General features: G+C 47.2%; 1 protein-coding gene across 5 annotated transcripts in view; it reads left to right on the forward strand.

The window, feature by feature from the left end:
• Nucleotides 1–15261, forward strand: part of NCAM1 (neural cell adhesion molecule 1) — a 205021-nt gene extending 189760 nt beyond the window's left edge. For 4 of the 5 annotated variants that reach the window (XM_066639442.1, XM_066639444.1, XM_066639443.1 and 1 more), the window contains 3 exons: nucleotides 7008–7215; nucleotides 7606–7722; nucleotides 10400–15261. In XM_066639442.1, the coding sequence (XP_066495539.1) occupies nucleotides 7008–7215; nucleotides 7606–7722; nucleotides 10400–10520 (446 nt within the window). In that variant the 3' untranslated portion in view covers nucleotides 10521–15261. Of the gene's footprint in view, nucleotides 1–7007; nucleotides 7216–7605; nucleotides 7723–8341; nucleotides 9104–10399 lie in introns of all 5 variants that reach the window. The other variant, XM_066639448.1, reaches the window with a different exon arrangement.
• Nucleotides 15262–16121: the final 860 nt, after the last annotated feature.

Here is a 16121-nt window from a genome sequence, read left to right on the forward strand (position 1 = left end):
CCAAATGGCTGAGCCCAAATGTGCTTTTTTTCTTGTTTTGCAATTTTGTAAATTTTTCCTTCTCTTCCGTTGTCACAAAACACACTCTTTTGTTGCCATGTTCACTGACAATTTCTTGAGCTTTACTCATGGTATCAATCAAGGCCATGGTGAGGGGTTCCATTACACCCTGGGAGAGTTTCCTTATCACAGACTGGGTTTTCATTCACAGGTTTGTACGGCCAAAGCACAAGTGGTCCAAACATCTTCCCTGGGTTGTGCTTGCTTCTCAAGCCTTCTGTTACCAGTGTCAAGGCCAGGCATAAAATTAGGACTGGCATAAAAGGCATAAAAGCAGGACTGTACTTTGTGTGTACTTTGTGTCCTGCTTCATCACTGGAAGTAGTGATATCTCCATAGCCCTGTCCCTTTCTGCTTCGTTCTTGTTCCTAAGAAAAGCGCACTAATTTGTGACAGTCAATCCTCGGAGCATGGCAGTTGCAGTTCATGGACTGTGTGCGTGCGCAGTGTTCCCACTACACCCAAACCCATTTTTCCTTTACATTGCCACATCAGAAACTACATTTTAGTTGTCTTGCCAGTTCAAAAATAGCTTAGGGTGACAGGAGCACATAGAAGCTGATGAACCACAGGAAAAGTGGGGAGAACCCTGCTGTGCACACTGATTCGCCATGCACATTTGACTGCATGATGGCCACTGCCATGATTATATCCATTTATTACTTTGGAGACTAACTGTTCAGGAGTTTGGTGAACATTGGATGTGAATGGACAAAAAGGAGGTGGGGCGTGCCAGATAGGTATTCTGGGCGATATTATGGTAACCCCTCCATTTTTGACACATATGATTACCAGACACCTCTCGGAGGAGGGATTGTGGGACAAGAGTGGAAGCGGCAGTGAACATGCAGGTGACTTCTTCACTCCCTAAAACAATTCTGAAGGCCCCCCTCTCATTTTCACTACCTGTGCATGGGCTCAGTCCTAATAACCCAACCAGGATTTCCAGGACACCGCCTTAAGTGGGAGGTGTGTGGTGGTTGGGCAATGGCAGAACAGCTTCTGATGACTTGTGCTCTGTAACTTAGTGGACCTTGCACAGGCCAGTCACCCGTGGAATGCCTGGAAGATGGTGTATAGACAACCTGGAGAAGGAAAGTTGCACTGTGTGATCTTTCCCCTTGCTTTGGCAAGACCTCCAGTAGGCTTGGCCATCAGTGATTTTATCCAGTTTATCTCTTGTGTTTCCAGCAGGAATTCTACCTTTTATTATTTTTCAAATGCAACATGAGCGGTCATTTGAATGAACTATTGTTCATTGCCTTATTTAAATAAACATACTCAGTTGATTTTCCAAACTCCTCCAGGTGAGGGGAGATGGAAGTTCCCTCCTGGCGCAAAAGAGCCAACCATTTGTGATTTGTGCTGTGTGCAGCTTGGGGAGGAAATTGTACATCTGATGCATCTGCGTCAGATGCATTGGGTGCACCTCCACAGCAGGTTCATTGTTCCAAGTATGGAGGGCTGCACCCGCCAGAGATCTGCCAGGCAGTGCAGAAATGCTTTTGTTGGAAAGGTGGCATTCAACTGCCTGCTATCATTATTTCTGAATTCAACACTTCGAAGTTGGGTGACATTTTGTTTTCAGCATTCAGTTGTGAAAGACACAGAAGAAAAGGGGCATTGTTGCAAGGGGCGTGCCAACAAGCCTGTGGAACCTGCTGGGCTGAGTCCTGGGCTGGCAGCCATTAGGTGGGAATGCAGCACATCTGTGCATCAGTCTGAAAACAATTCTGCTGCATTTTTGGATGGTCTGGCAGTCTTCGTATCTGTTACTGATTTAGTATCTTCATTACCACCTTTTGCATCAGGGCAAATTACCAAAGGCAATGTAAAAAATGTGAGGCTGAATTGAAATGCTTCCCCCCCCCCATTTTCCTGTCCCATTCACAGGAATAAAATTGAGAGTGGGGTGTTTGCATGTTGGCAGAGTGAAAACCAAATTGATGTATCTGGCAGGGGCATTCCTGGTGGCTGCCAATTTTTACCCAAAATTACCCTCTCCACAATGCTTACTCATGCCCTGTTGTGAGATTTAAAAAACTGACCCAAAAGAATGCCAGCATTGCTACAAAACAGGTGAGAGCAAAGAAAAATGAGCCATATGGTGGCCTTTGCCCTCTTGACCCTTCAGAATTTGAGATTTATTGCATAAAACGTTAACATATACATTATTGCATGAAAACATTTAGATCAGCCTGAAAAATACTCAGGGCACAGGGAAGAACATCTCTAACACTGAGGTGTGTGTTGTGCCCCCCCCCTTTGCCATGGCAGAGGTCACAGCAGCCTGGATGAGATTCCCATGTGTTCCCCAGCCAGGCTCAGACCTGCGTAGCTTTACCAATGAGACTGTACTGTGTACTCTCACACCCTGGGGAGCCAGATTATCCTGAGCAAAAGAGGTCCTATTTGTGTGAGCATTTTTGGACTGAAGATGTCTGCACACGTGGGATGCGTAGTGGTAGTTGGAAGCCCAAATGTGGGCCATGGTTTGCTGTCCTTAGTTTACTAGGCCACCTCCCTATCAGGAGCCAACTGATTTGCACCTTTGCCTAGAGGCAGAAACTGTGGCCCGCTAAGAAGGATTTACAAGTGGCAAAGCCTCCCCCAATTTCCCAGGTTTCCTCAGGGGGTTTCCCATCAACCCCCAGTTGACTTCCAGGCTTCCAATTTGTTGGAAGCGTGTCTGGATCTCTGATCTCATCTCAAAGACAGGGATAGCAACTGCTGCAACAGCAGCCTCCACACAGCTGGAGCTTTCACTCCTGCCCTTTCCTGCCACATGGGCTCTGGACCCCCCCCCCCCCCGCTGCTGGTGTTCTCCAGTGAGCCTGCTGCCACCGCCAAGAGTGAGGCTGAGCGAAACAGCCCAGCTGTGAGCTGGAGGTCCACCCCCAGGCAGGTAGGCTGATTGAGGGTTAGCTGCGTGCATAGAATTCTAGGGAGAGGAGGCACAGCAGCTGAGGACTGCAACAGAATGATTAGAGAGCTGCAGCTCCAAATTCGGCGTCTGTATTGATATGCTGGATCAGGCCCAAAGTCCATTTACAGCCCAATCCTACGGCTGGGTGCAACAGTGGAAGTTTCCTTCTGCTCCCACTGCTTCCAGGAGATTTGGAGCTGCTGATGGAAGTGGTTGGTAGTCCATGTGCCTACCATCAGCCTGGCTCCCGCCAACTCAGGTAAGTTGGCAGAGGAGGAGGTTCATGGGTGGGGAGGGGGAGGGCATGGGGCTGGGTGCAGGGGGTGGATCTCTGGCAGAAGTGCACGTTGGATCCTATTCCCCATTTTTCAGTCCACCCTCCTCTTCTCAGACATGTTCCAGGTGCAATGCTGGTCTGGGTCCAAGGAGACTCATAGGTGTCCAGAAGTCCTACCCAGAGAGAAATAAAAAAGTGTACTTCTGGGTTGGCCTTCTGGTTTCTGTTCCATTGCATGTTGCTCTCACTCCAACAGCAAGGCTGCACTGCATACAGTGGGGGGGACGGGGACAAGATTGGTCTGCTGGTCTAGCATTCTGTTTTCAACAGAGGCCATCCATGTACCCACCTGGGAAGCTGAAAAGCAGAGCAAAAGACTGATAGCCAGCTCCCTCTTCCCCCCGTGCCTGTTATTCAGGTGTATTGCCAATGAACATGGAGGTTCTGTTTAATTTCCATATCTGCTCACACGCCCTGCACACAGTACCTATATGTTGTGTGCGTATACCAATGGACACAGGTAGGTTTTCATAGCAAGTGTTAGACTTCTCCATAGACCAACTAGAGCAGAATGTCAGATTATACACAGCTCATTCTCCAACATATGAAGACTTTCTGGTATTTCCTGTTGCCTTCTCCAAATCAAGATTGTGAGGTGCTGAGTTCATTTCTAGCTACCAACAGAACTTTGCCGTGCTAAAAGCAGTCTGGCCACCACAGGCATGCAGAATAGATTTCATTTTGGATGTCCCTGGAGGACATTTGGAAGGAAGAAAAAGAAAAAAAAATCCACTGAAGTTTCTCCTCCAGGAGCTGGCAGGAGAGAGCAGGCTGTTAACAGCTGAATAATCCATGTGTGGATTCAGAATACATTGGAGGCGGAAATGCGTATGGCACGCCCCTCCTTTCCAAGGAGTGATGAATTCCTTTAATTATACATCTTGGTGGAGAGCTGATCTGGCTGGCACAGACGTTCTGCAGAGAGCTTAAAGGACTTCTGATGCAAGCGTCACTTCACCAGCTAAAGCTGAAAAGGGACATTCTGTGCCTGGACAGCCTTTTGTGGAGTTCTGGCTTTGCAGGGCGGAGAGGAAAAGAGGAGAGGGGGGTTGTGCAAGTTCTCAGGGGAGCTTTATCCTGGCTGGGCTGAGCAGCAGGGCTACCCATCAGGGCTTGGACCACTAGGGCTTTTCTGGAGTTGCAGGCACCAGTCAGCAGTTACACAGGGGTGCTTCCAAAATTCCCATCCAGATTTCTCCCCAAATTTTGGAGTTCCAGCTGCTCTTGTTACTGATATAGGAGAATCCTCTGAGTTTGTGGCATCTTTTGGACCTTTATGTTCATTCCTGTCTTCTCCCACCTTCTGTGGTATTAACAAGCTTGTTGACAGCAGCACTCTGATAAGAAATCTAGATGTGGTTTGTACATACTCTTATACCAAGATTATTTTTGTGTGGTCTTTTACCAAAATGCAGGTAATATGCACGTTTGCGCATTGGTGAAAGACTCAAGGGAATCATACATACAATTACATTGTCAGTGTTTTTCTTAATATGGTTTACTTAATCATTGTTTTACTGATAGGTGTGTGCATATTGGTAACAGAGGAAAAAAAGAAAAATGGAAGTGAACAGGCAAGAGTGAAAGTTGTGGCAAAAGCTCAGGAAAAGTGGGAGTGAGAACTGTTTAACCCCCCAGTGATCACTCCTGCTGTCTGGTTTACTCTTTGGGAGGGCAGGAGATTATTTACCAGCTAGTGGGACATCTCTGGGTTATTTGCAATGGATCAGAAAGAGTTTCAGGTTCCCAGTTGTGTACCAATAGCTGCAACTAAGAGGTCCCTCCCCTCCCCCTATTGGGCTGATAAAATGAAGGAAGCTGGATGGAAAAACCAGAAGTGACTTAGAGAGAGAGAGAGAGCAAGGACTGGGTTAAGTTCTGGTACTGAAAAGCACATTCCTGGGCTGAGCATGTGCTCATAGTGTCTGCACAAACACACACACGTGTGCAGGTGTGTTCCTGAACCACTATTTTTTGCAGCTGTCACTCCTGGCTGAACCTCTGGTAAGAGGAGGAGGAGGAGATGCCTCAAACCCACTCCTTTCTACCCACTTGAAAGATGGCAGCTGAGGTGACAGTAAAGCATTAGTGTGTCGTCACTCACAGTTCCTTGCCAGCAGCCTAAAAGTGATTCCAAAATGATGGTTTGGAACTGAAGGTTGTTAATTTAATGGGAGCTGATGGGGAGCCAGTGAATGTGCAGAGAGGTTCTCCCTGCTAAAGTGGGCAAGCCTGAAGTGAAAGCACCAGGCCAGCCTTTGACTATGTTGCCATCTGTTAATACTAGTGACCTTTCAGAAAAAGAACCAGTGTTTCAGTTATAACGAGAAGACTTGTGACTCAAAACCAAGAGTAAATGTTTCTGTGAAAATCTGCTCCGTGCCCTTCAGTGTGTCAGAATGCCCCCTTCTCCAGTATAGTTTTCCTGACCTCCATGTGTACACATGTGTTGGATAAAAGACCCATCAAGCCGATGGGGCCTCTTTACACCCTTGTACCAAGAGTGTAAGTTCTGTGTTCAGTTGCAGAGAAAGCAGCTGGCAAAGTCCAATATGAAGTCCAGATAAGTGCCTATCATTCATACCCCACCCCACCCCCTGACAGATTCACAGTAGAGCAGTTTGCCTTCTTGCAATATCTACTGCCAGCCAGAAGTTCACTGATCAGTGGCGGTTGGTTCTCTGCAGTGGTTGTTGCTCCTTTTATGGGTAGCAGTGGCATAGCTAAAGGGGCTGCAAAGCTCTAAGTTTTGCAGGGAGCCTCCCTGCAGCATTCAAGCGGCCCCTTCAGAGAAATTCTGTCTGCCTCCATTTTGCTCTCCCTGCCAGGAATGGTTTGGAGGAGGAGGGGCTACTTGCACCGCAAGGAGGTTCCCTGCAAAACTTAGTGCTTTGCACCCCCTCTAGCTACTCCACTGCTGGGTAGTGGTCATCCTTCAGGAAAGGCTTTGCAGGCTCAAATTCAGCATGATGAACACTGCATCATTGTCCTGCTGCCATTTAAAAAGGGAGCTTCTATTTGGAACTTATTTTTTTCTTTCCTAAATTAATTTGTCCCAGATGATTTTCATCTGGACAACAGTGGTGGAAAGAATTTATTTCCCCACCCCATGGGTCCAGCTGGTTCGCCCCTGTTCAGGATAGTAGCCCAGGGCCTGCTTTAAAGCAATAGGGTCCCAGGCTGGGGAGGTGAACAGATTCCCCACTGCCACAGCTAGCACCTCACTCTGTAGCTGACACTCTCAAGGCAGGTGTGGTGAGCAGAGTGTCTCAGCCGGTGGGCCTTGCCCCCCCACCCCACCCCTGTATCTGGCATGTGTGTATCTGATTGGCCTGAAATTGGGGGTCACAGAAGCAGGTACCTTGCTTTATGACAGGTGCCATCAGTTCTAGGTTCACTGCTGCTGCTTGCCTTGGTAAGTGGGAGGCTGTGGGGAGTGGGGGCCCCACGAAAAAAGGTTTTGCATTGGGCCCCACAGCTCCTAATGTGGAATTGAAGGAACCTGTGCCCAGCAGGGAGAGAAAGCAGGGTATAAATTAAATAAATAAATAAACCTGTCCTGCTCTTTCCAGAAGAGAGTCTCTGGAAAACAGGTTTGTTAAAGCCATTATGTTCCTAGGAAGATAATGGCACCTCCTCACTGACTGGTGCTTTTCTCCCTTTCTTCTTTCTTGATCTCTAAAGCCAGCACAAGCCCCACGTCGGGACTGGGCACTGCTGCCATTGTGGGCATCCTCATCGTCATCTTCGTCCTCCTGCTGGTGGCTGTGGACATCACCTGTTACTTCCTGAACAAGTGTGGCCTCTTGATGTGCATTGCTGTCAACCTATGTGGCAAATCTGGGCCTGGGGCCAAGGGCAAAGACATGGAAGAGGGCAAGGCTGCCTTCTCGTGAGTAGTAACAGGAAGCCCACACTACCCCATAGTAGGAAAAAAAATCCTCTGCAGCTAATCCCCTCTCTTCTGCTCCAGCAGCTCTTATAAGCATCCTTTCCGTGGCAAGGTGGTCCGGAGTGCAGCATCTGTGCTCTGTATCCCAGTACAGAGGCTGCTGCTGATCCTTTAAATGGAGAGACTGAGGATTTATCCTATTTGCGAGTACCATATTGCAGCTCTAGTCCCTCCCCAAGTACAGGGAATTCCCTGGACTCTAAAGTCTGGGGAATGAGTCTTGAACCGGGGCTCCCATCAGCCAGGTTCTGTGTGCTGTACCTGTGCCGTTGACTCTCAGTTGATAAAAACCTGAAAAGTGTAACCATTCTGACCCCAACCCCTTTACAGGAAAGACGAATCGAAAGAGCCGATCGTGGAAGTGCGAACGGAAGAGGAACGGACCCCGAACCATGATGGAGGCAAACACACAGAACCCAATGAGACCACACCCCTAACGGAGCCAGAGTAGGTTGAGAACCGAGCGGGGGTAGAAGACTGGATGCGGGTGTGTCTGTCCTGGGAGCAGGATCTCTTTCAGCCTCTTCTGGAGCTCTTGAGCACACAGACCTATTGGAGGTCAGGCTGTTGTGTGCAGGATTCATCCACAGGATAGAAAGCAGAGTTGGGGGAAGAAAGAGGTATAGGGTGCTAAACTAGAAAACTCAGCACCAACCGGACGAGTGATGGTGAGAAGGCAGCAGACATCTCCAGAGGGGAGGGCTTTCCAAAGGACGTTCTTAAGGAGCAATCAGCAAGTGCTGGGCAAGAGGGATGCTCTGTCTCTGGAGGGTGTGCTTCAGGCCTCAGCACGATGCAGGCAGGTCAAGGGCTCCCTGAAGCTTCCCTCCTTGTTCCTGGAGGGTCCTCAGTGTGGCCACCTTCACACCAACAGACTCCAAGCTCTTCTGGCTTCCTTCTCTTCCTCCTTCCCTTTCTTTGTGCGTTAAATAACCGCATGTTGTTTCTGCAGCTGCATTGACTCACCTGGCTCCTGTAACTTTGTTGGGCTTCATTGTGCATTTTCTCTCTCTCCTCCACCTCTCCCTACCCCTCTCCTCTCTTCCACTTCCTGCCCCCCTCACAGGCACACAGCTGCCACCGCGGAGGATATGCTGCCATCTGTGACCACGGTCACCACGAACTCTGACACAATCACTGAGACCTTTGCCACTGCTCAGAACAGTCCCACCAGTGAGACCACCACCCTCACTTCCAGCATCACACTACCAGCCACTCCCATGCCTGATGCCAACTCTGTGGCACCCAGTCAGGTCACGCCCTCCAAAGCCCCTGCAGTGGCTTCCCCACCACCCACATCTGCTCCCAAAGTGGCTCCCCTTGTTGACCTCAGTGACACCCCAACTTCCACCCCTGCCACAGGCAACTTGTCGTCAAATGTCCTGACCAACCAGGGGGCGGTGCTGAGCCCCAGCTCCACCACAAAAGCCCCGGAGGCTGTTAAGCCACCTGCCCCGGCTAGCAAGTCCCCTGCCCCGCCTCCCCCCAGTGCTGCCAGTCCTCCAGCCTCATCAGAGCCAAAACCAGAGGCCTCCAACACCAAAAGTCCAGAGAAGGAAGCCCCACCGCCCAGTGCAGCGAAGAGTCCAGCAGAGATGACCAAGAATGCCATGAACCAGAAGGGCGAGGCTGCCGTAGGGGGAACCACAAACCCTATTCAGAACGAGGACTTTAAAATGGACGAAGGGACCTTCAAGACACCAGACATTGACCTTGCCAAGGATGTTTTTGCCGCTTTGGGCACAGCGGCTTCTGCCACTGGGACTGGAGGCCAAGCTGCTGCCCCTGCTCCGGAGAGCTCTGCGTCACCAGCACCTGCAAAGACAGAGTATGCCTCCCCCCTTTAAACTCCTCTTGTTGGTGTGCTGTCTGTCTCTCGTCTGTGCTGTGCTGTTTGCTCCACTTCTGTGTGCTTGTTTTGAATTAACCCGACTCTTTCTCTAAGCAAGCTAACTTGGCTACTTCGTCATGCAACTGTAGCAGAAGGTTTGGAATTCAGGGGCCTTAGATCTGCTGTGCTTGGGGACATATGCCAGAAGCCTCATGTTAATATTTTTGATTTTACTTTTTCTCCCAGAGGCTCTGTCTAATTCCAGTTTAGGGGTCTCTTCTAGGAAGGGGTTCAGGTTGGCATCATCTTGCTTCAAAGTGGTAAAGGGTTTACTACTTCCAGTGCATTGCTGGAGACTTAGTTTTGCTAACCTATGACATAAATGGGAAGGGAGCGCTAGAATTTGAGTGACCTTTTTGCAAGGGTTTTGAGCAGCACAGCTGACTTTATCCTGAATTGAAGAAGTGCATGGTGGGGGAAATTCTGTGCTGGTTGCTAGGAAAGAGCTGGTTCCTGGGAAAGACTGTCCCTGGCAGTCCTTCTCTTCAAGAAGGCAGTTGCCACCTGCACACATATGTCATCGCAGGTATCCTCTCAGAAGAGGCCTTCTGTCCGGTGTGCAAGAGCAAGGCAAAGGCATCTCTTAAGATGGCCCTTACCACCTGTCGGTTTTGTAACTGCTTGGTTTAAAAATAATCACTTTTTTTAAGCTGCTGCCCAAATAATCAGGGCACTTTCTTGGCCATTCAGAAGTGTGTGTGTGTTTTTTTAATTAATCTAATTTAAGACTGCAGCCCTAATCTAATTAATCTAAGACTGCAGCCCTAATTATTTTCATAGTATTAGTGGTACTAAAGATTCATATACTCTCTGTGTTTGCTAAGTCATTGAAAATCTTTAGTTTTCTCACTCAGAAGCAGAATAAGGGATAAGAGTTTTGGTTTTCTGAATATCCGAACAGTCTGAAAGGGTTAAGCTTGTCAGAATATTACCTGATTGTACCAACTGATGCCTTCTGCCTTATTTTAACCCTCTTCACTCTTATCGTCACTCTGACACTATAATGGAGGACCTCACAACAGCACCTAAGTCTGGGCCAGGCTCCAGGAGTGGTCTCCAGGCTGGCATGTGTGTATTCCTTGTGAAGCATTCAGACCTGGTTGAGTGTCTGCTTTTCTCTCCTCCAACACAGTTTTAAGGGAAGGCTCTCTTTCTGCTGCCATTTGGGTGAAATGGTAGCTGCTGTGCCCCATCTGTTCTTTAACTGGTCATGTTTTAATAATCTCCTGACAGGAAAACCCCCATAGAAGAAAAGCCCGCCATTCAAGCCACAGACCCCAAGACAGCTCCTGCAGAAGTCAAGACGGTGCCCACCGAAGCCACGCAAACAAATGAGAACGAGAGCAAAGCATGATGGGCAACTCCGCCGAAGCAAGACAAAACAAAAATTAAAAAGTGACAGAACAACTTCACCTGCGCATTTAAAACACAACACACATCTCATCCCTCTAGTGTCTTTGCCTTTTTTAAAAGAAAACACAGACAAAAAATGCATACATGGGAGAAATATTTTTTTTGTAGGTTTGTAGGAAAAATTTTTATTTCATGTGCACTTCCTTTTAAGAGAAACATAAATGCTTTTGTTTGTCAATGATAAGCCCGTAATCCCATGAGGACGCCGTAGCTCTTGCAAAATACCCATACCGAGTTTGAAACAGACAGGTATCGATTGCAGCATGTGTAGGAGATACAGAACAGAATTAGGAAGCTATAGCGCTGCCAGGGTGAGCTGACTGGGACAGCTGGTGGCGAATCATTTATTTTTATACTTTTCAGTCGAGATAAGAAAAACCTGTAAACTCTCAGAAGTAAGTTATTGTTTTTTATTTCCCCCCGTTGGCTTTGAATTTGCTCTGTACTTAAAGTGTGTTTGCTCTTCCTGACAGGATTCTGTTCTCCTTTCCGGAGCTCCTGAGCACAGTCTCCGCAAACCTGTCTTGCGTGAGCCCCTTTGCAATGAATGAGCTGTGTGCCCACCCCTCACACGCTCATTTCAACAGGGCCTGCACAAGAGGTGGTCCTGGCGGATTGTAGCTCTTGTGGTACACCTTGTTTCAGTTCCAATATAGTTATATATAATTTTGTTTTGTTTTAGGAAGAATGCCATTGGGCAGCTTTGGGAGTATATATTTCAAACTGCAGTATTCTTTATTTTGTTTTTGGGGGCGGGGGGCGACGACTGTTTCAGTTTTTTAAAAATTTTGTTTTGCCAACTTTTTTTTTCTTCCAGTGTTTACAATCGACAAAATGTTTTAAAAAACTTTTGTTGTGTTTAAATGTCTATGTAAAATAGCTGCCTTTTAAAAAGAGAGAGAGAGAGAAAGTAAATACAGGCTATATAGTTACTAGGTCCATGAGCGGGCATGCTTTCTTTCCAAAGGGGAACATTTTAAAATACAGATGTTTACAGATAGTGTTTCCCCTTTTATCTTCTTTTCTTAATTTTTTTTTTTTTTTCATTTCCTACTGGAGTAAGAAAATCAAACCAACTCTAGACTTGCTCTCCTTTCCATATGGATGGGTCACTTAATGGTCGATCAGTGTCCTGGTTCAGAGTAGCCTCCTGGTAAGCACATGCTTAACTTTGAGCAGGTGAGTAGAGGGGTAAAGTTTTGAAAAGCAGCAGTGCACTCCACAGAAATATCACACTCTGCCAAAGTTAAGCTCTTTTAAATCTGTGGGTTTCCTAAGAAAGTCATTGCTAAATCACATTGAAATGAATGGGACTTAAGTTGTGACTAATTTGTCTCATAGCTTTCAGTGATGCTTAGTGATGACTGATTTTCTTCAGCTACAATCTTATGTGAAGGGTTTTTTAAAGCTTTTTAACCTTGCTTGTGGCTTGTGCCCAGTTTCTCTCCTCTTTACATTCAGTACTGCTTATACTGTGAAAATTCTCATATACATGGGCTCTTTGAGGCACTCATGTGTTAGCAGAGGCTGCCTGTGACGTGAAACATGCTCATGGGCTCACCACCATTGAAATAAACAATGTATCCCCTCTTTGTGCATAGCATAATGTTCACATTGGAGAGTGACACATTGAGATATGAAAGGAAGTCCTTTTGCCGTTTGTGAACATGTATCCCCAAATTAAGCATATTTGAGTTTAGCATAAATTCAGTTGAAGTTATTAGCCTGCTTATCAAGTTGCATTTTTGCAGGGGGCTTGGATATAGACATTGGTCCTGTGAGACCTCCAACCTGAGATGTCGTCACTACTGATCACGTTCTGGCACAACTCAAGTCCCACAGGGTTTACCCCAGATGCTCTTGAGTCTTAGCAAGTGTGGGAGCAGTGGTAAAATCTATGCAACACACCAGATTTTTCCCTGTTAAGTCTCCTGTCTTGGCATCATATATATGTGTTTTTTAATTGTACAAATTGACCCTGCAAGTCAGACTTGGTGCCGTTTAGAACACAGGGAAGTCGATGTTTTTTGAAATCTGCTGGTTCCCTCTATCTCTGGCTGCAATTTCAAGGCTGCCCAGTCAGATTCTTGACAATGGCAATATGAGATATTTAAATGGCCAAAGCTTTGCTGCATTGAGCCTGTTGCCCAACTGTTCCATGTGTGTGTGATGCATGAATTACTGCAACATCCTCTATGCAGGCTCCACTGAAATGAATGGGAACTGCACAAGAGCACCGAGAAGCTCGTATGCAACTCCCATTTGTCCAGATGGGATTTGCGCAGGAGAATCTCCCACAGGCTGATGTTCTTGTGTTGTCTGACTCAAAGGCGTGTGTTTAGAGCTGTGATCTTGTGTCCGTCTTTGGTGTACTGTGCCCAACCCCTTGCAAGAGTGAGGGCCTGTCATGTGCAAAGTTGTGTGTGTGTCTATGCGCTTTTGAACATTTTACCCCTTTAGGAAGATGTCACTGGCTTAAATTTAAACACCTGCTCAGGGATGGTGCTGTGTCATGATCTGAACTGCATACAGGAAAAAATTTCTTTGTTTTTTTAAGACATTCTCTCCCCTTTCCTCTCCAGCAATCCCTCCCTAAACTTAGCTGAGCCAAAAGGGAGGTTGTACAGTTAGGGCTGGTCTCCATGAGAAAAACAAACAAAACCTACCCTCCTGTCTTATTTAAAATATATTCCCATAAAGATGGTCTTCTTTCAGCCTATACAACATTTAATTTTAAAATGAAGTGAAGCTCACCTTTTAAGGAACTTGGCACCATATTTTGGGAGGAGGGCAGGAGATGGGCAATCTACCAAATGCCAGCATGTTTTCAAAGAGTCCCGTGTAAGAAACCCCTTGAGATGAAGTGGTTTTTGCATAGCTAAGCTGTTTATGGATTGCGCCCAGATCCAAAGCTCTGTGGGGCTCCTGCGCCCTCAGATCTGCGTACCAGCAGAAACTGCCCTGCCATGTCAGCACTAGCAAAAGCCTCATGCATGTTGTGGGGGTGTGCACTTGAGAATCTTCAAGCTTGCAGGGCCGCCGTTGTTCACGTGGCTGTGCTCCAGAGCCTCCAGATTTGGGTTGTAATGTTTTGTCCATGTAGATGGAATGTCTATCACCTGTGGGCTAATAGAGGAATAGGACTGCCCCTTCCCCACCCCAGCTACTGATTCCACAAGCAGTTCACTGTTTGGATGGACATCAAGGCCTCCAAAAGTTGCTAGGAATCCTCTGACTTTTTTTCTTTCTAACAGGTTTGTTAAGCTGATCTGGAAGGGCTAGTCTTGCCAGCAGCTCAGATTTATGGAGGCACCCAGAAGATCTACCTAATGTAACTCCCCTGAGTAGATGATCACCCTGCTACTCAAGTCTATAACTGTATGAAACGAGGGTACCCTGTTCTTTGCAGGATCCTGCCCACAAGTGACAAAATGTTGCAGTGGCCTTGTGCTTAATGCCGTGACTTTGCTCCTTTTTAAATAGCAAACTGAAATGTGGAAGTGGGGAAGACCAGTCAGTCCCTTGTATAGAGCAATTGTTTTTCTTTTTCTTTTTTTATAAAAAAAAAGAAGATTTTTTTCATTAGATCTGCAAGCTTGTGCACTGTGGGTGCGTGAATATCTTAGTGTGAAATGTGTTTTTTGTCATAGTATCAAATTTTTTAAATCAGAAGGAGAATAAGACACTTCAACATAGTTTGGATGTGGAAGGCATAGCTGGAATAGTTCAGGTGATCTGTACAAAAATCCAAACGAGACCTTGATTCAGGAAACATAAAATGGAAGAGAAGAGAATACCACTGTTTGCAACTGGAAGAGTAGCCTTTAAATAAATATAAAACCTGCAAGATTGAATGTGATAATGTAATATTCCTTTGCGCTAAGGTAATGAGGGCCAAAGGAAGGGAGGAGGTGACGCCGGTGGGAGAAACTGCAGTCCAGCCTAAGCCAAATGGAGCCACGCATTTTGGTATGATACTCTCATGTACACAGTCTGTTGTGTGGCATCTCAGCTATAATTTCAAACTGTGAAAAATAAGTCTTGTCATTTTGCTAAATGTGGGGCAGGGTGCGGGGTGTGTGGCTTTTATGTTGTTGCTGTTATTGTTTTCAGTTACTGGGGGGTGGTGGAAATGGAGGCTCTCTTGATACAGGCACACACATGTGCCCATACACACATGCCATGCTTACCCTCTTTCCTCGGCAGCTAGGGCAAGGAAGAATCTTGGGCTGCTTCCTATGGGTGCCCATTTGGAGGGGAGGAATTTTTGCCTTATTGGTGAAAAGACCATAAAAATGGCTTTGATGCGTTCTCTGGTGGTTTTTGTCAAATGGAAGAGACCTTGACAGAGCAGGCAGGGACTTCATGACAGTTACGTACCTCAGTTCCAAAAGATGGCCACCAATTAAGAAAGACTGACTTATGCAGATTTGTTGCGAATGATCTTGCCACTGCTATCTCATTCCAATTGAGTTATTACCTACTAGGTACCACATAGTTAATGGGAAGCAAGTACAACCATGACCCACTGATAATTGTCTCCAGGCAACTCCTGGCCCCCTTCCCCAGTTCACTGAAAAGGGAGCCATGCAGGTGAAGGATTTGGTGAACCTGGGAACACACCTAGTAAGGCAGGGAGTAATGGCCTCTCTGTGGGTGACCGACCATCTTGAGGTCCCACCAGCAGCTCCAGGAGCTTGACCTGAGGTGCAGTATTCATGAGTGGAAAGATTCTAGGGCTTTCATGGCAGCCCCACTTTGGTAGACAACGCAAACTCCCCATGCCTCACCTGACAGGGCACGCGAGCCAGTGGCCACCACTTTGCCCCATTTTCCTTCACCAGGCAGGCATTGCTCAGCATGGTTGCCATGTTGCAGTGAGACAGTGGCTGTTTTTTTAAGGAGTCGCCGACATGGAAACTCTCCCCATTTGAACCCAGGGTGCTCCTTCCTGTCCTGGGCTCTTAGACAGGCAACAATCAGGGTCCAAAAATGACACCCCCTTTCTCACACACAGATGTTTCTCCATGGATTGATTCTTGTGAGCACGTTGCCTACTCCTTTGGCAGATTAATAAGATAATTTTGGTTTTCATTTAGAAACAGAATTTCCTTTTTTTTTCCTTGACAAGGTGTCTCCACGTTCGCTTTATTTTTATAACTGTATATTTTTATTCTTCAAGTGGACACAAACCTTTGAAGAGGGACCAACAATACACTGTTTACGATGTATATATTTATATATGTATGCATCATACATATATATCAGGGCTTTTCAAACTGGGGCGTTGCGACGCCCCAGCCTGCGGGCCCTGACCCCTGCCCCCTTAAGTGGCGGGGGCAGCCTGGAGGCAGGGAGGAGGCAGCGGCGCAATCCCCAGGATCGCGCCGCTCAGGGGGGCTGCAGGGGCTTGGGTGCATGTACCCAAGTTCCTGCAGCCTCCTGGGGATGCGGGGAGCCTGTCGCGACCTGCGGCAGGGCTCCCCGCAGCAGTGAAGGTAGATGCAGAGCGGGGCACAATCGCTCCGCATCTACCTTCACT

The sequence above is a fragment of the Tiliqua scincoides genome, chromosome 11 (genome assembly GCF_035046505.1).
Source record: "Tiliqua scincoides isolate rTilSci1 chromosome 11, rTilSci1.hap2, whole genome shotgun sequence".
Taxonomy (NCBI): domain Eukaryota; kingdom Metazoa; phylum Chordata; class Lepidosauria; order Squamata; family Scincidae; genus Tiliqua; species Tiliqua scincoides.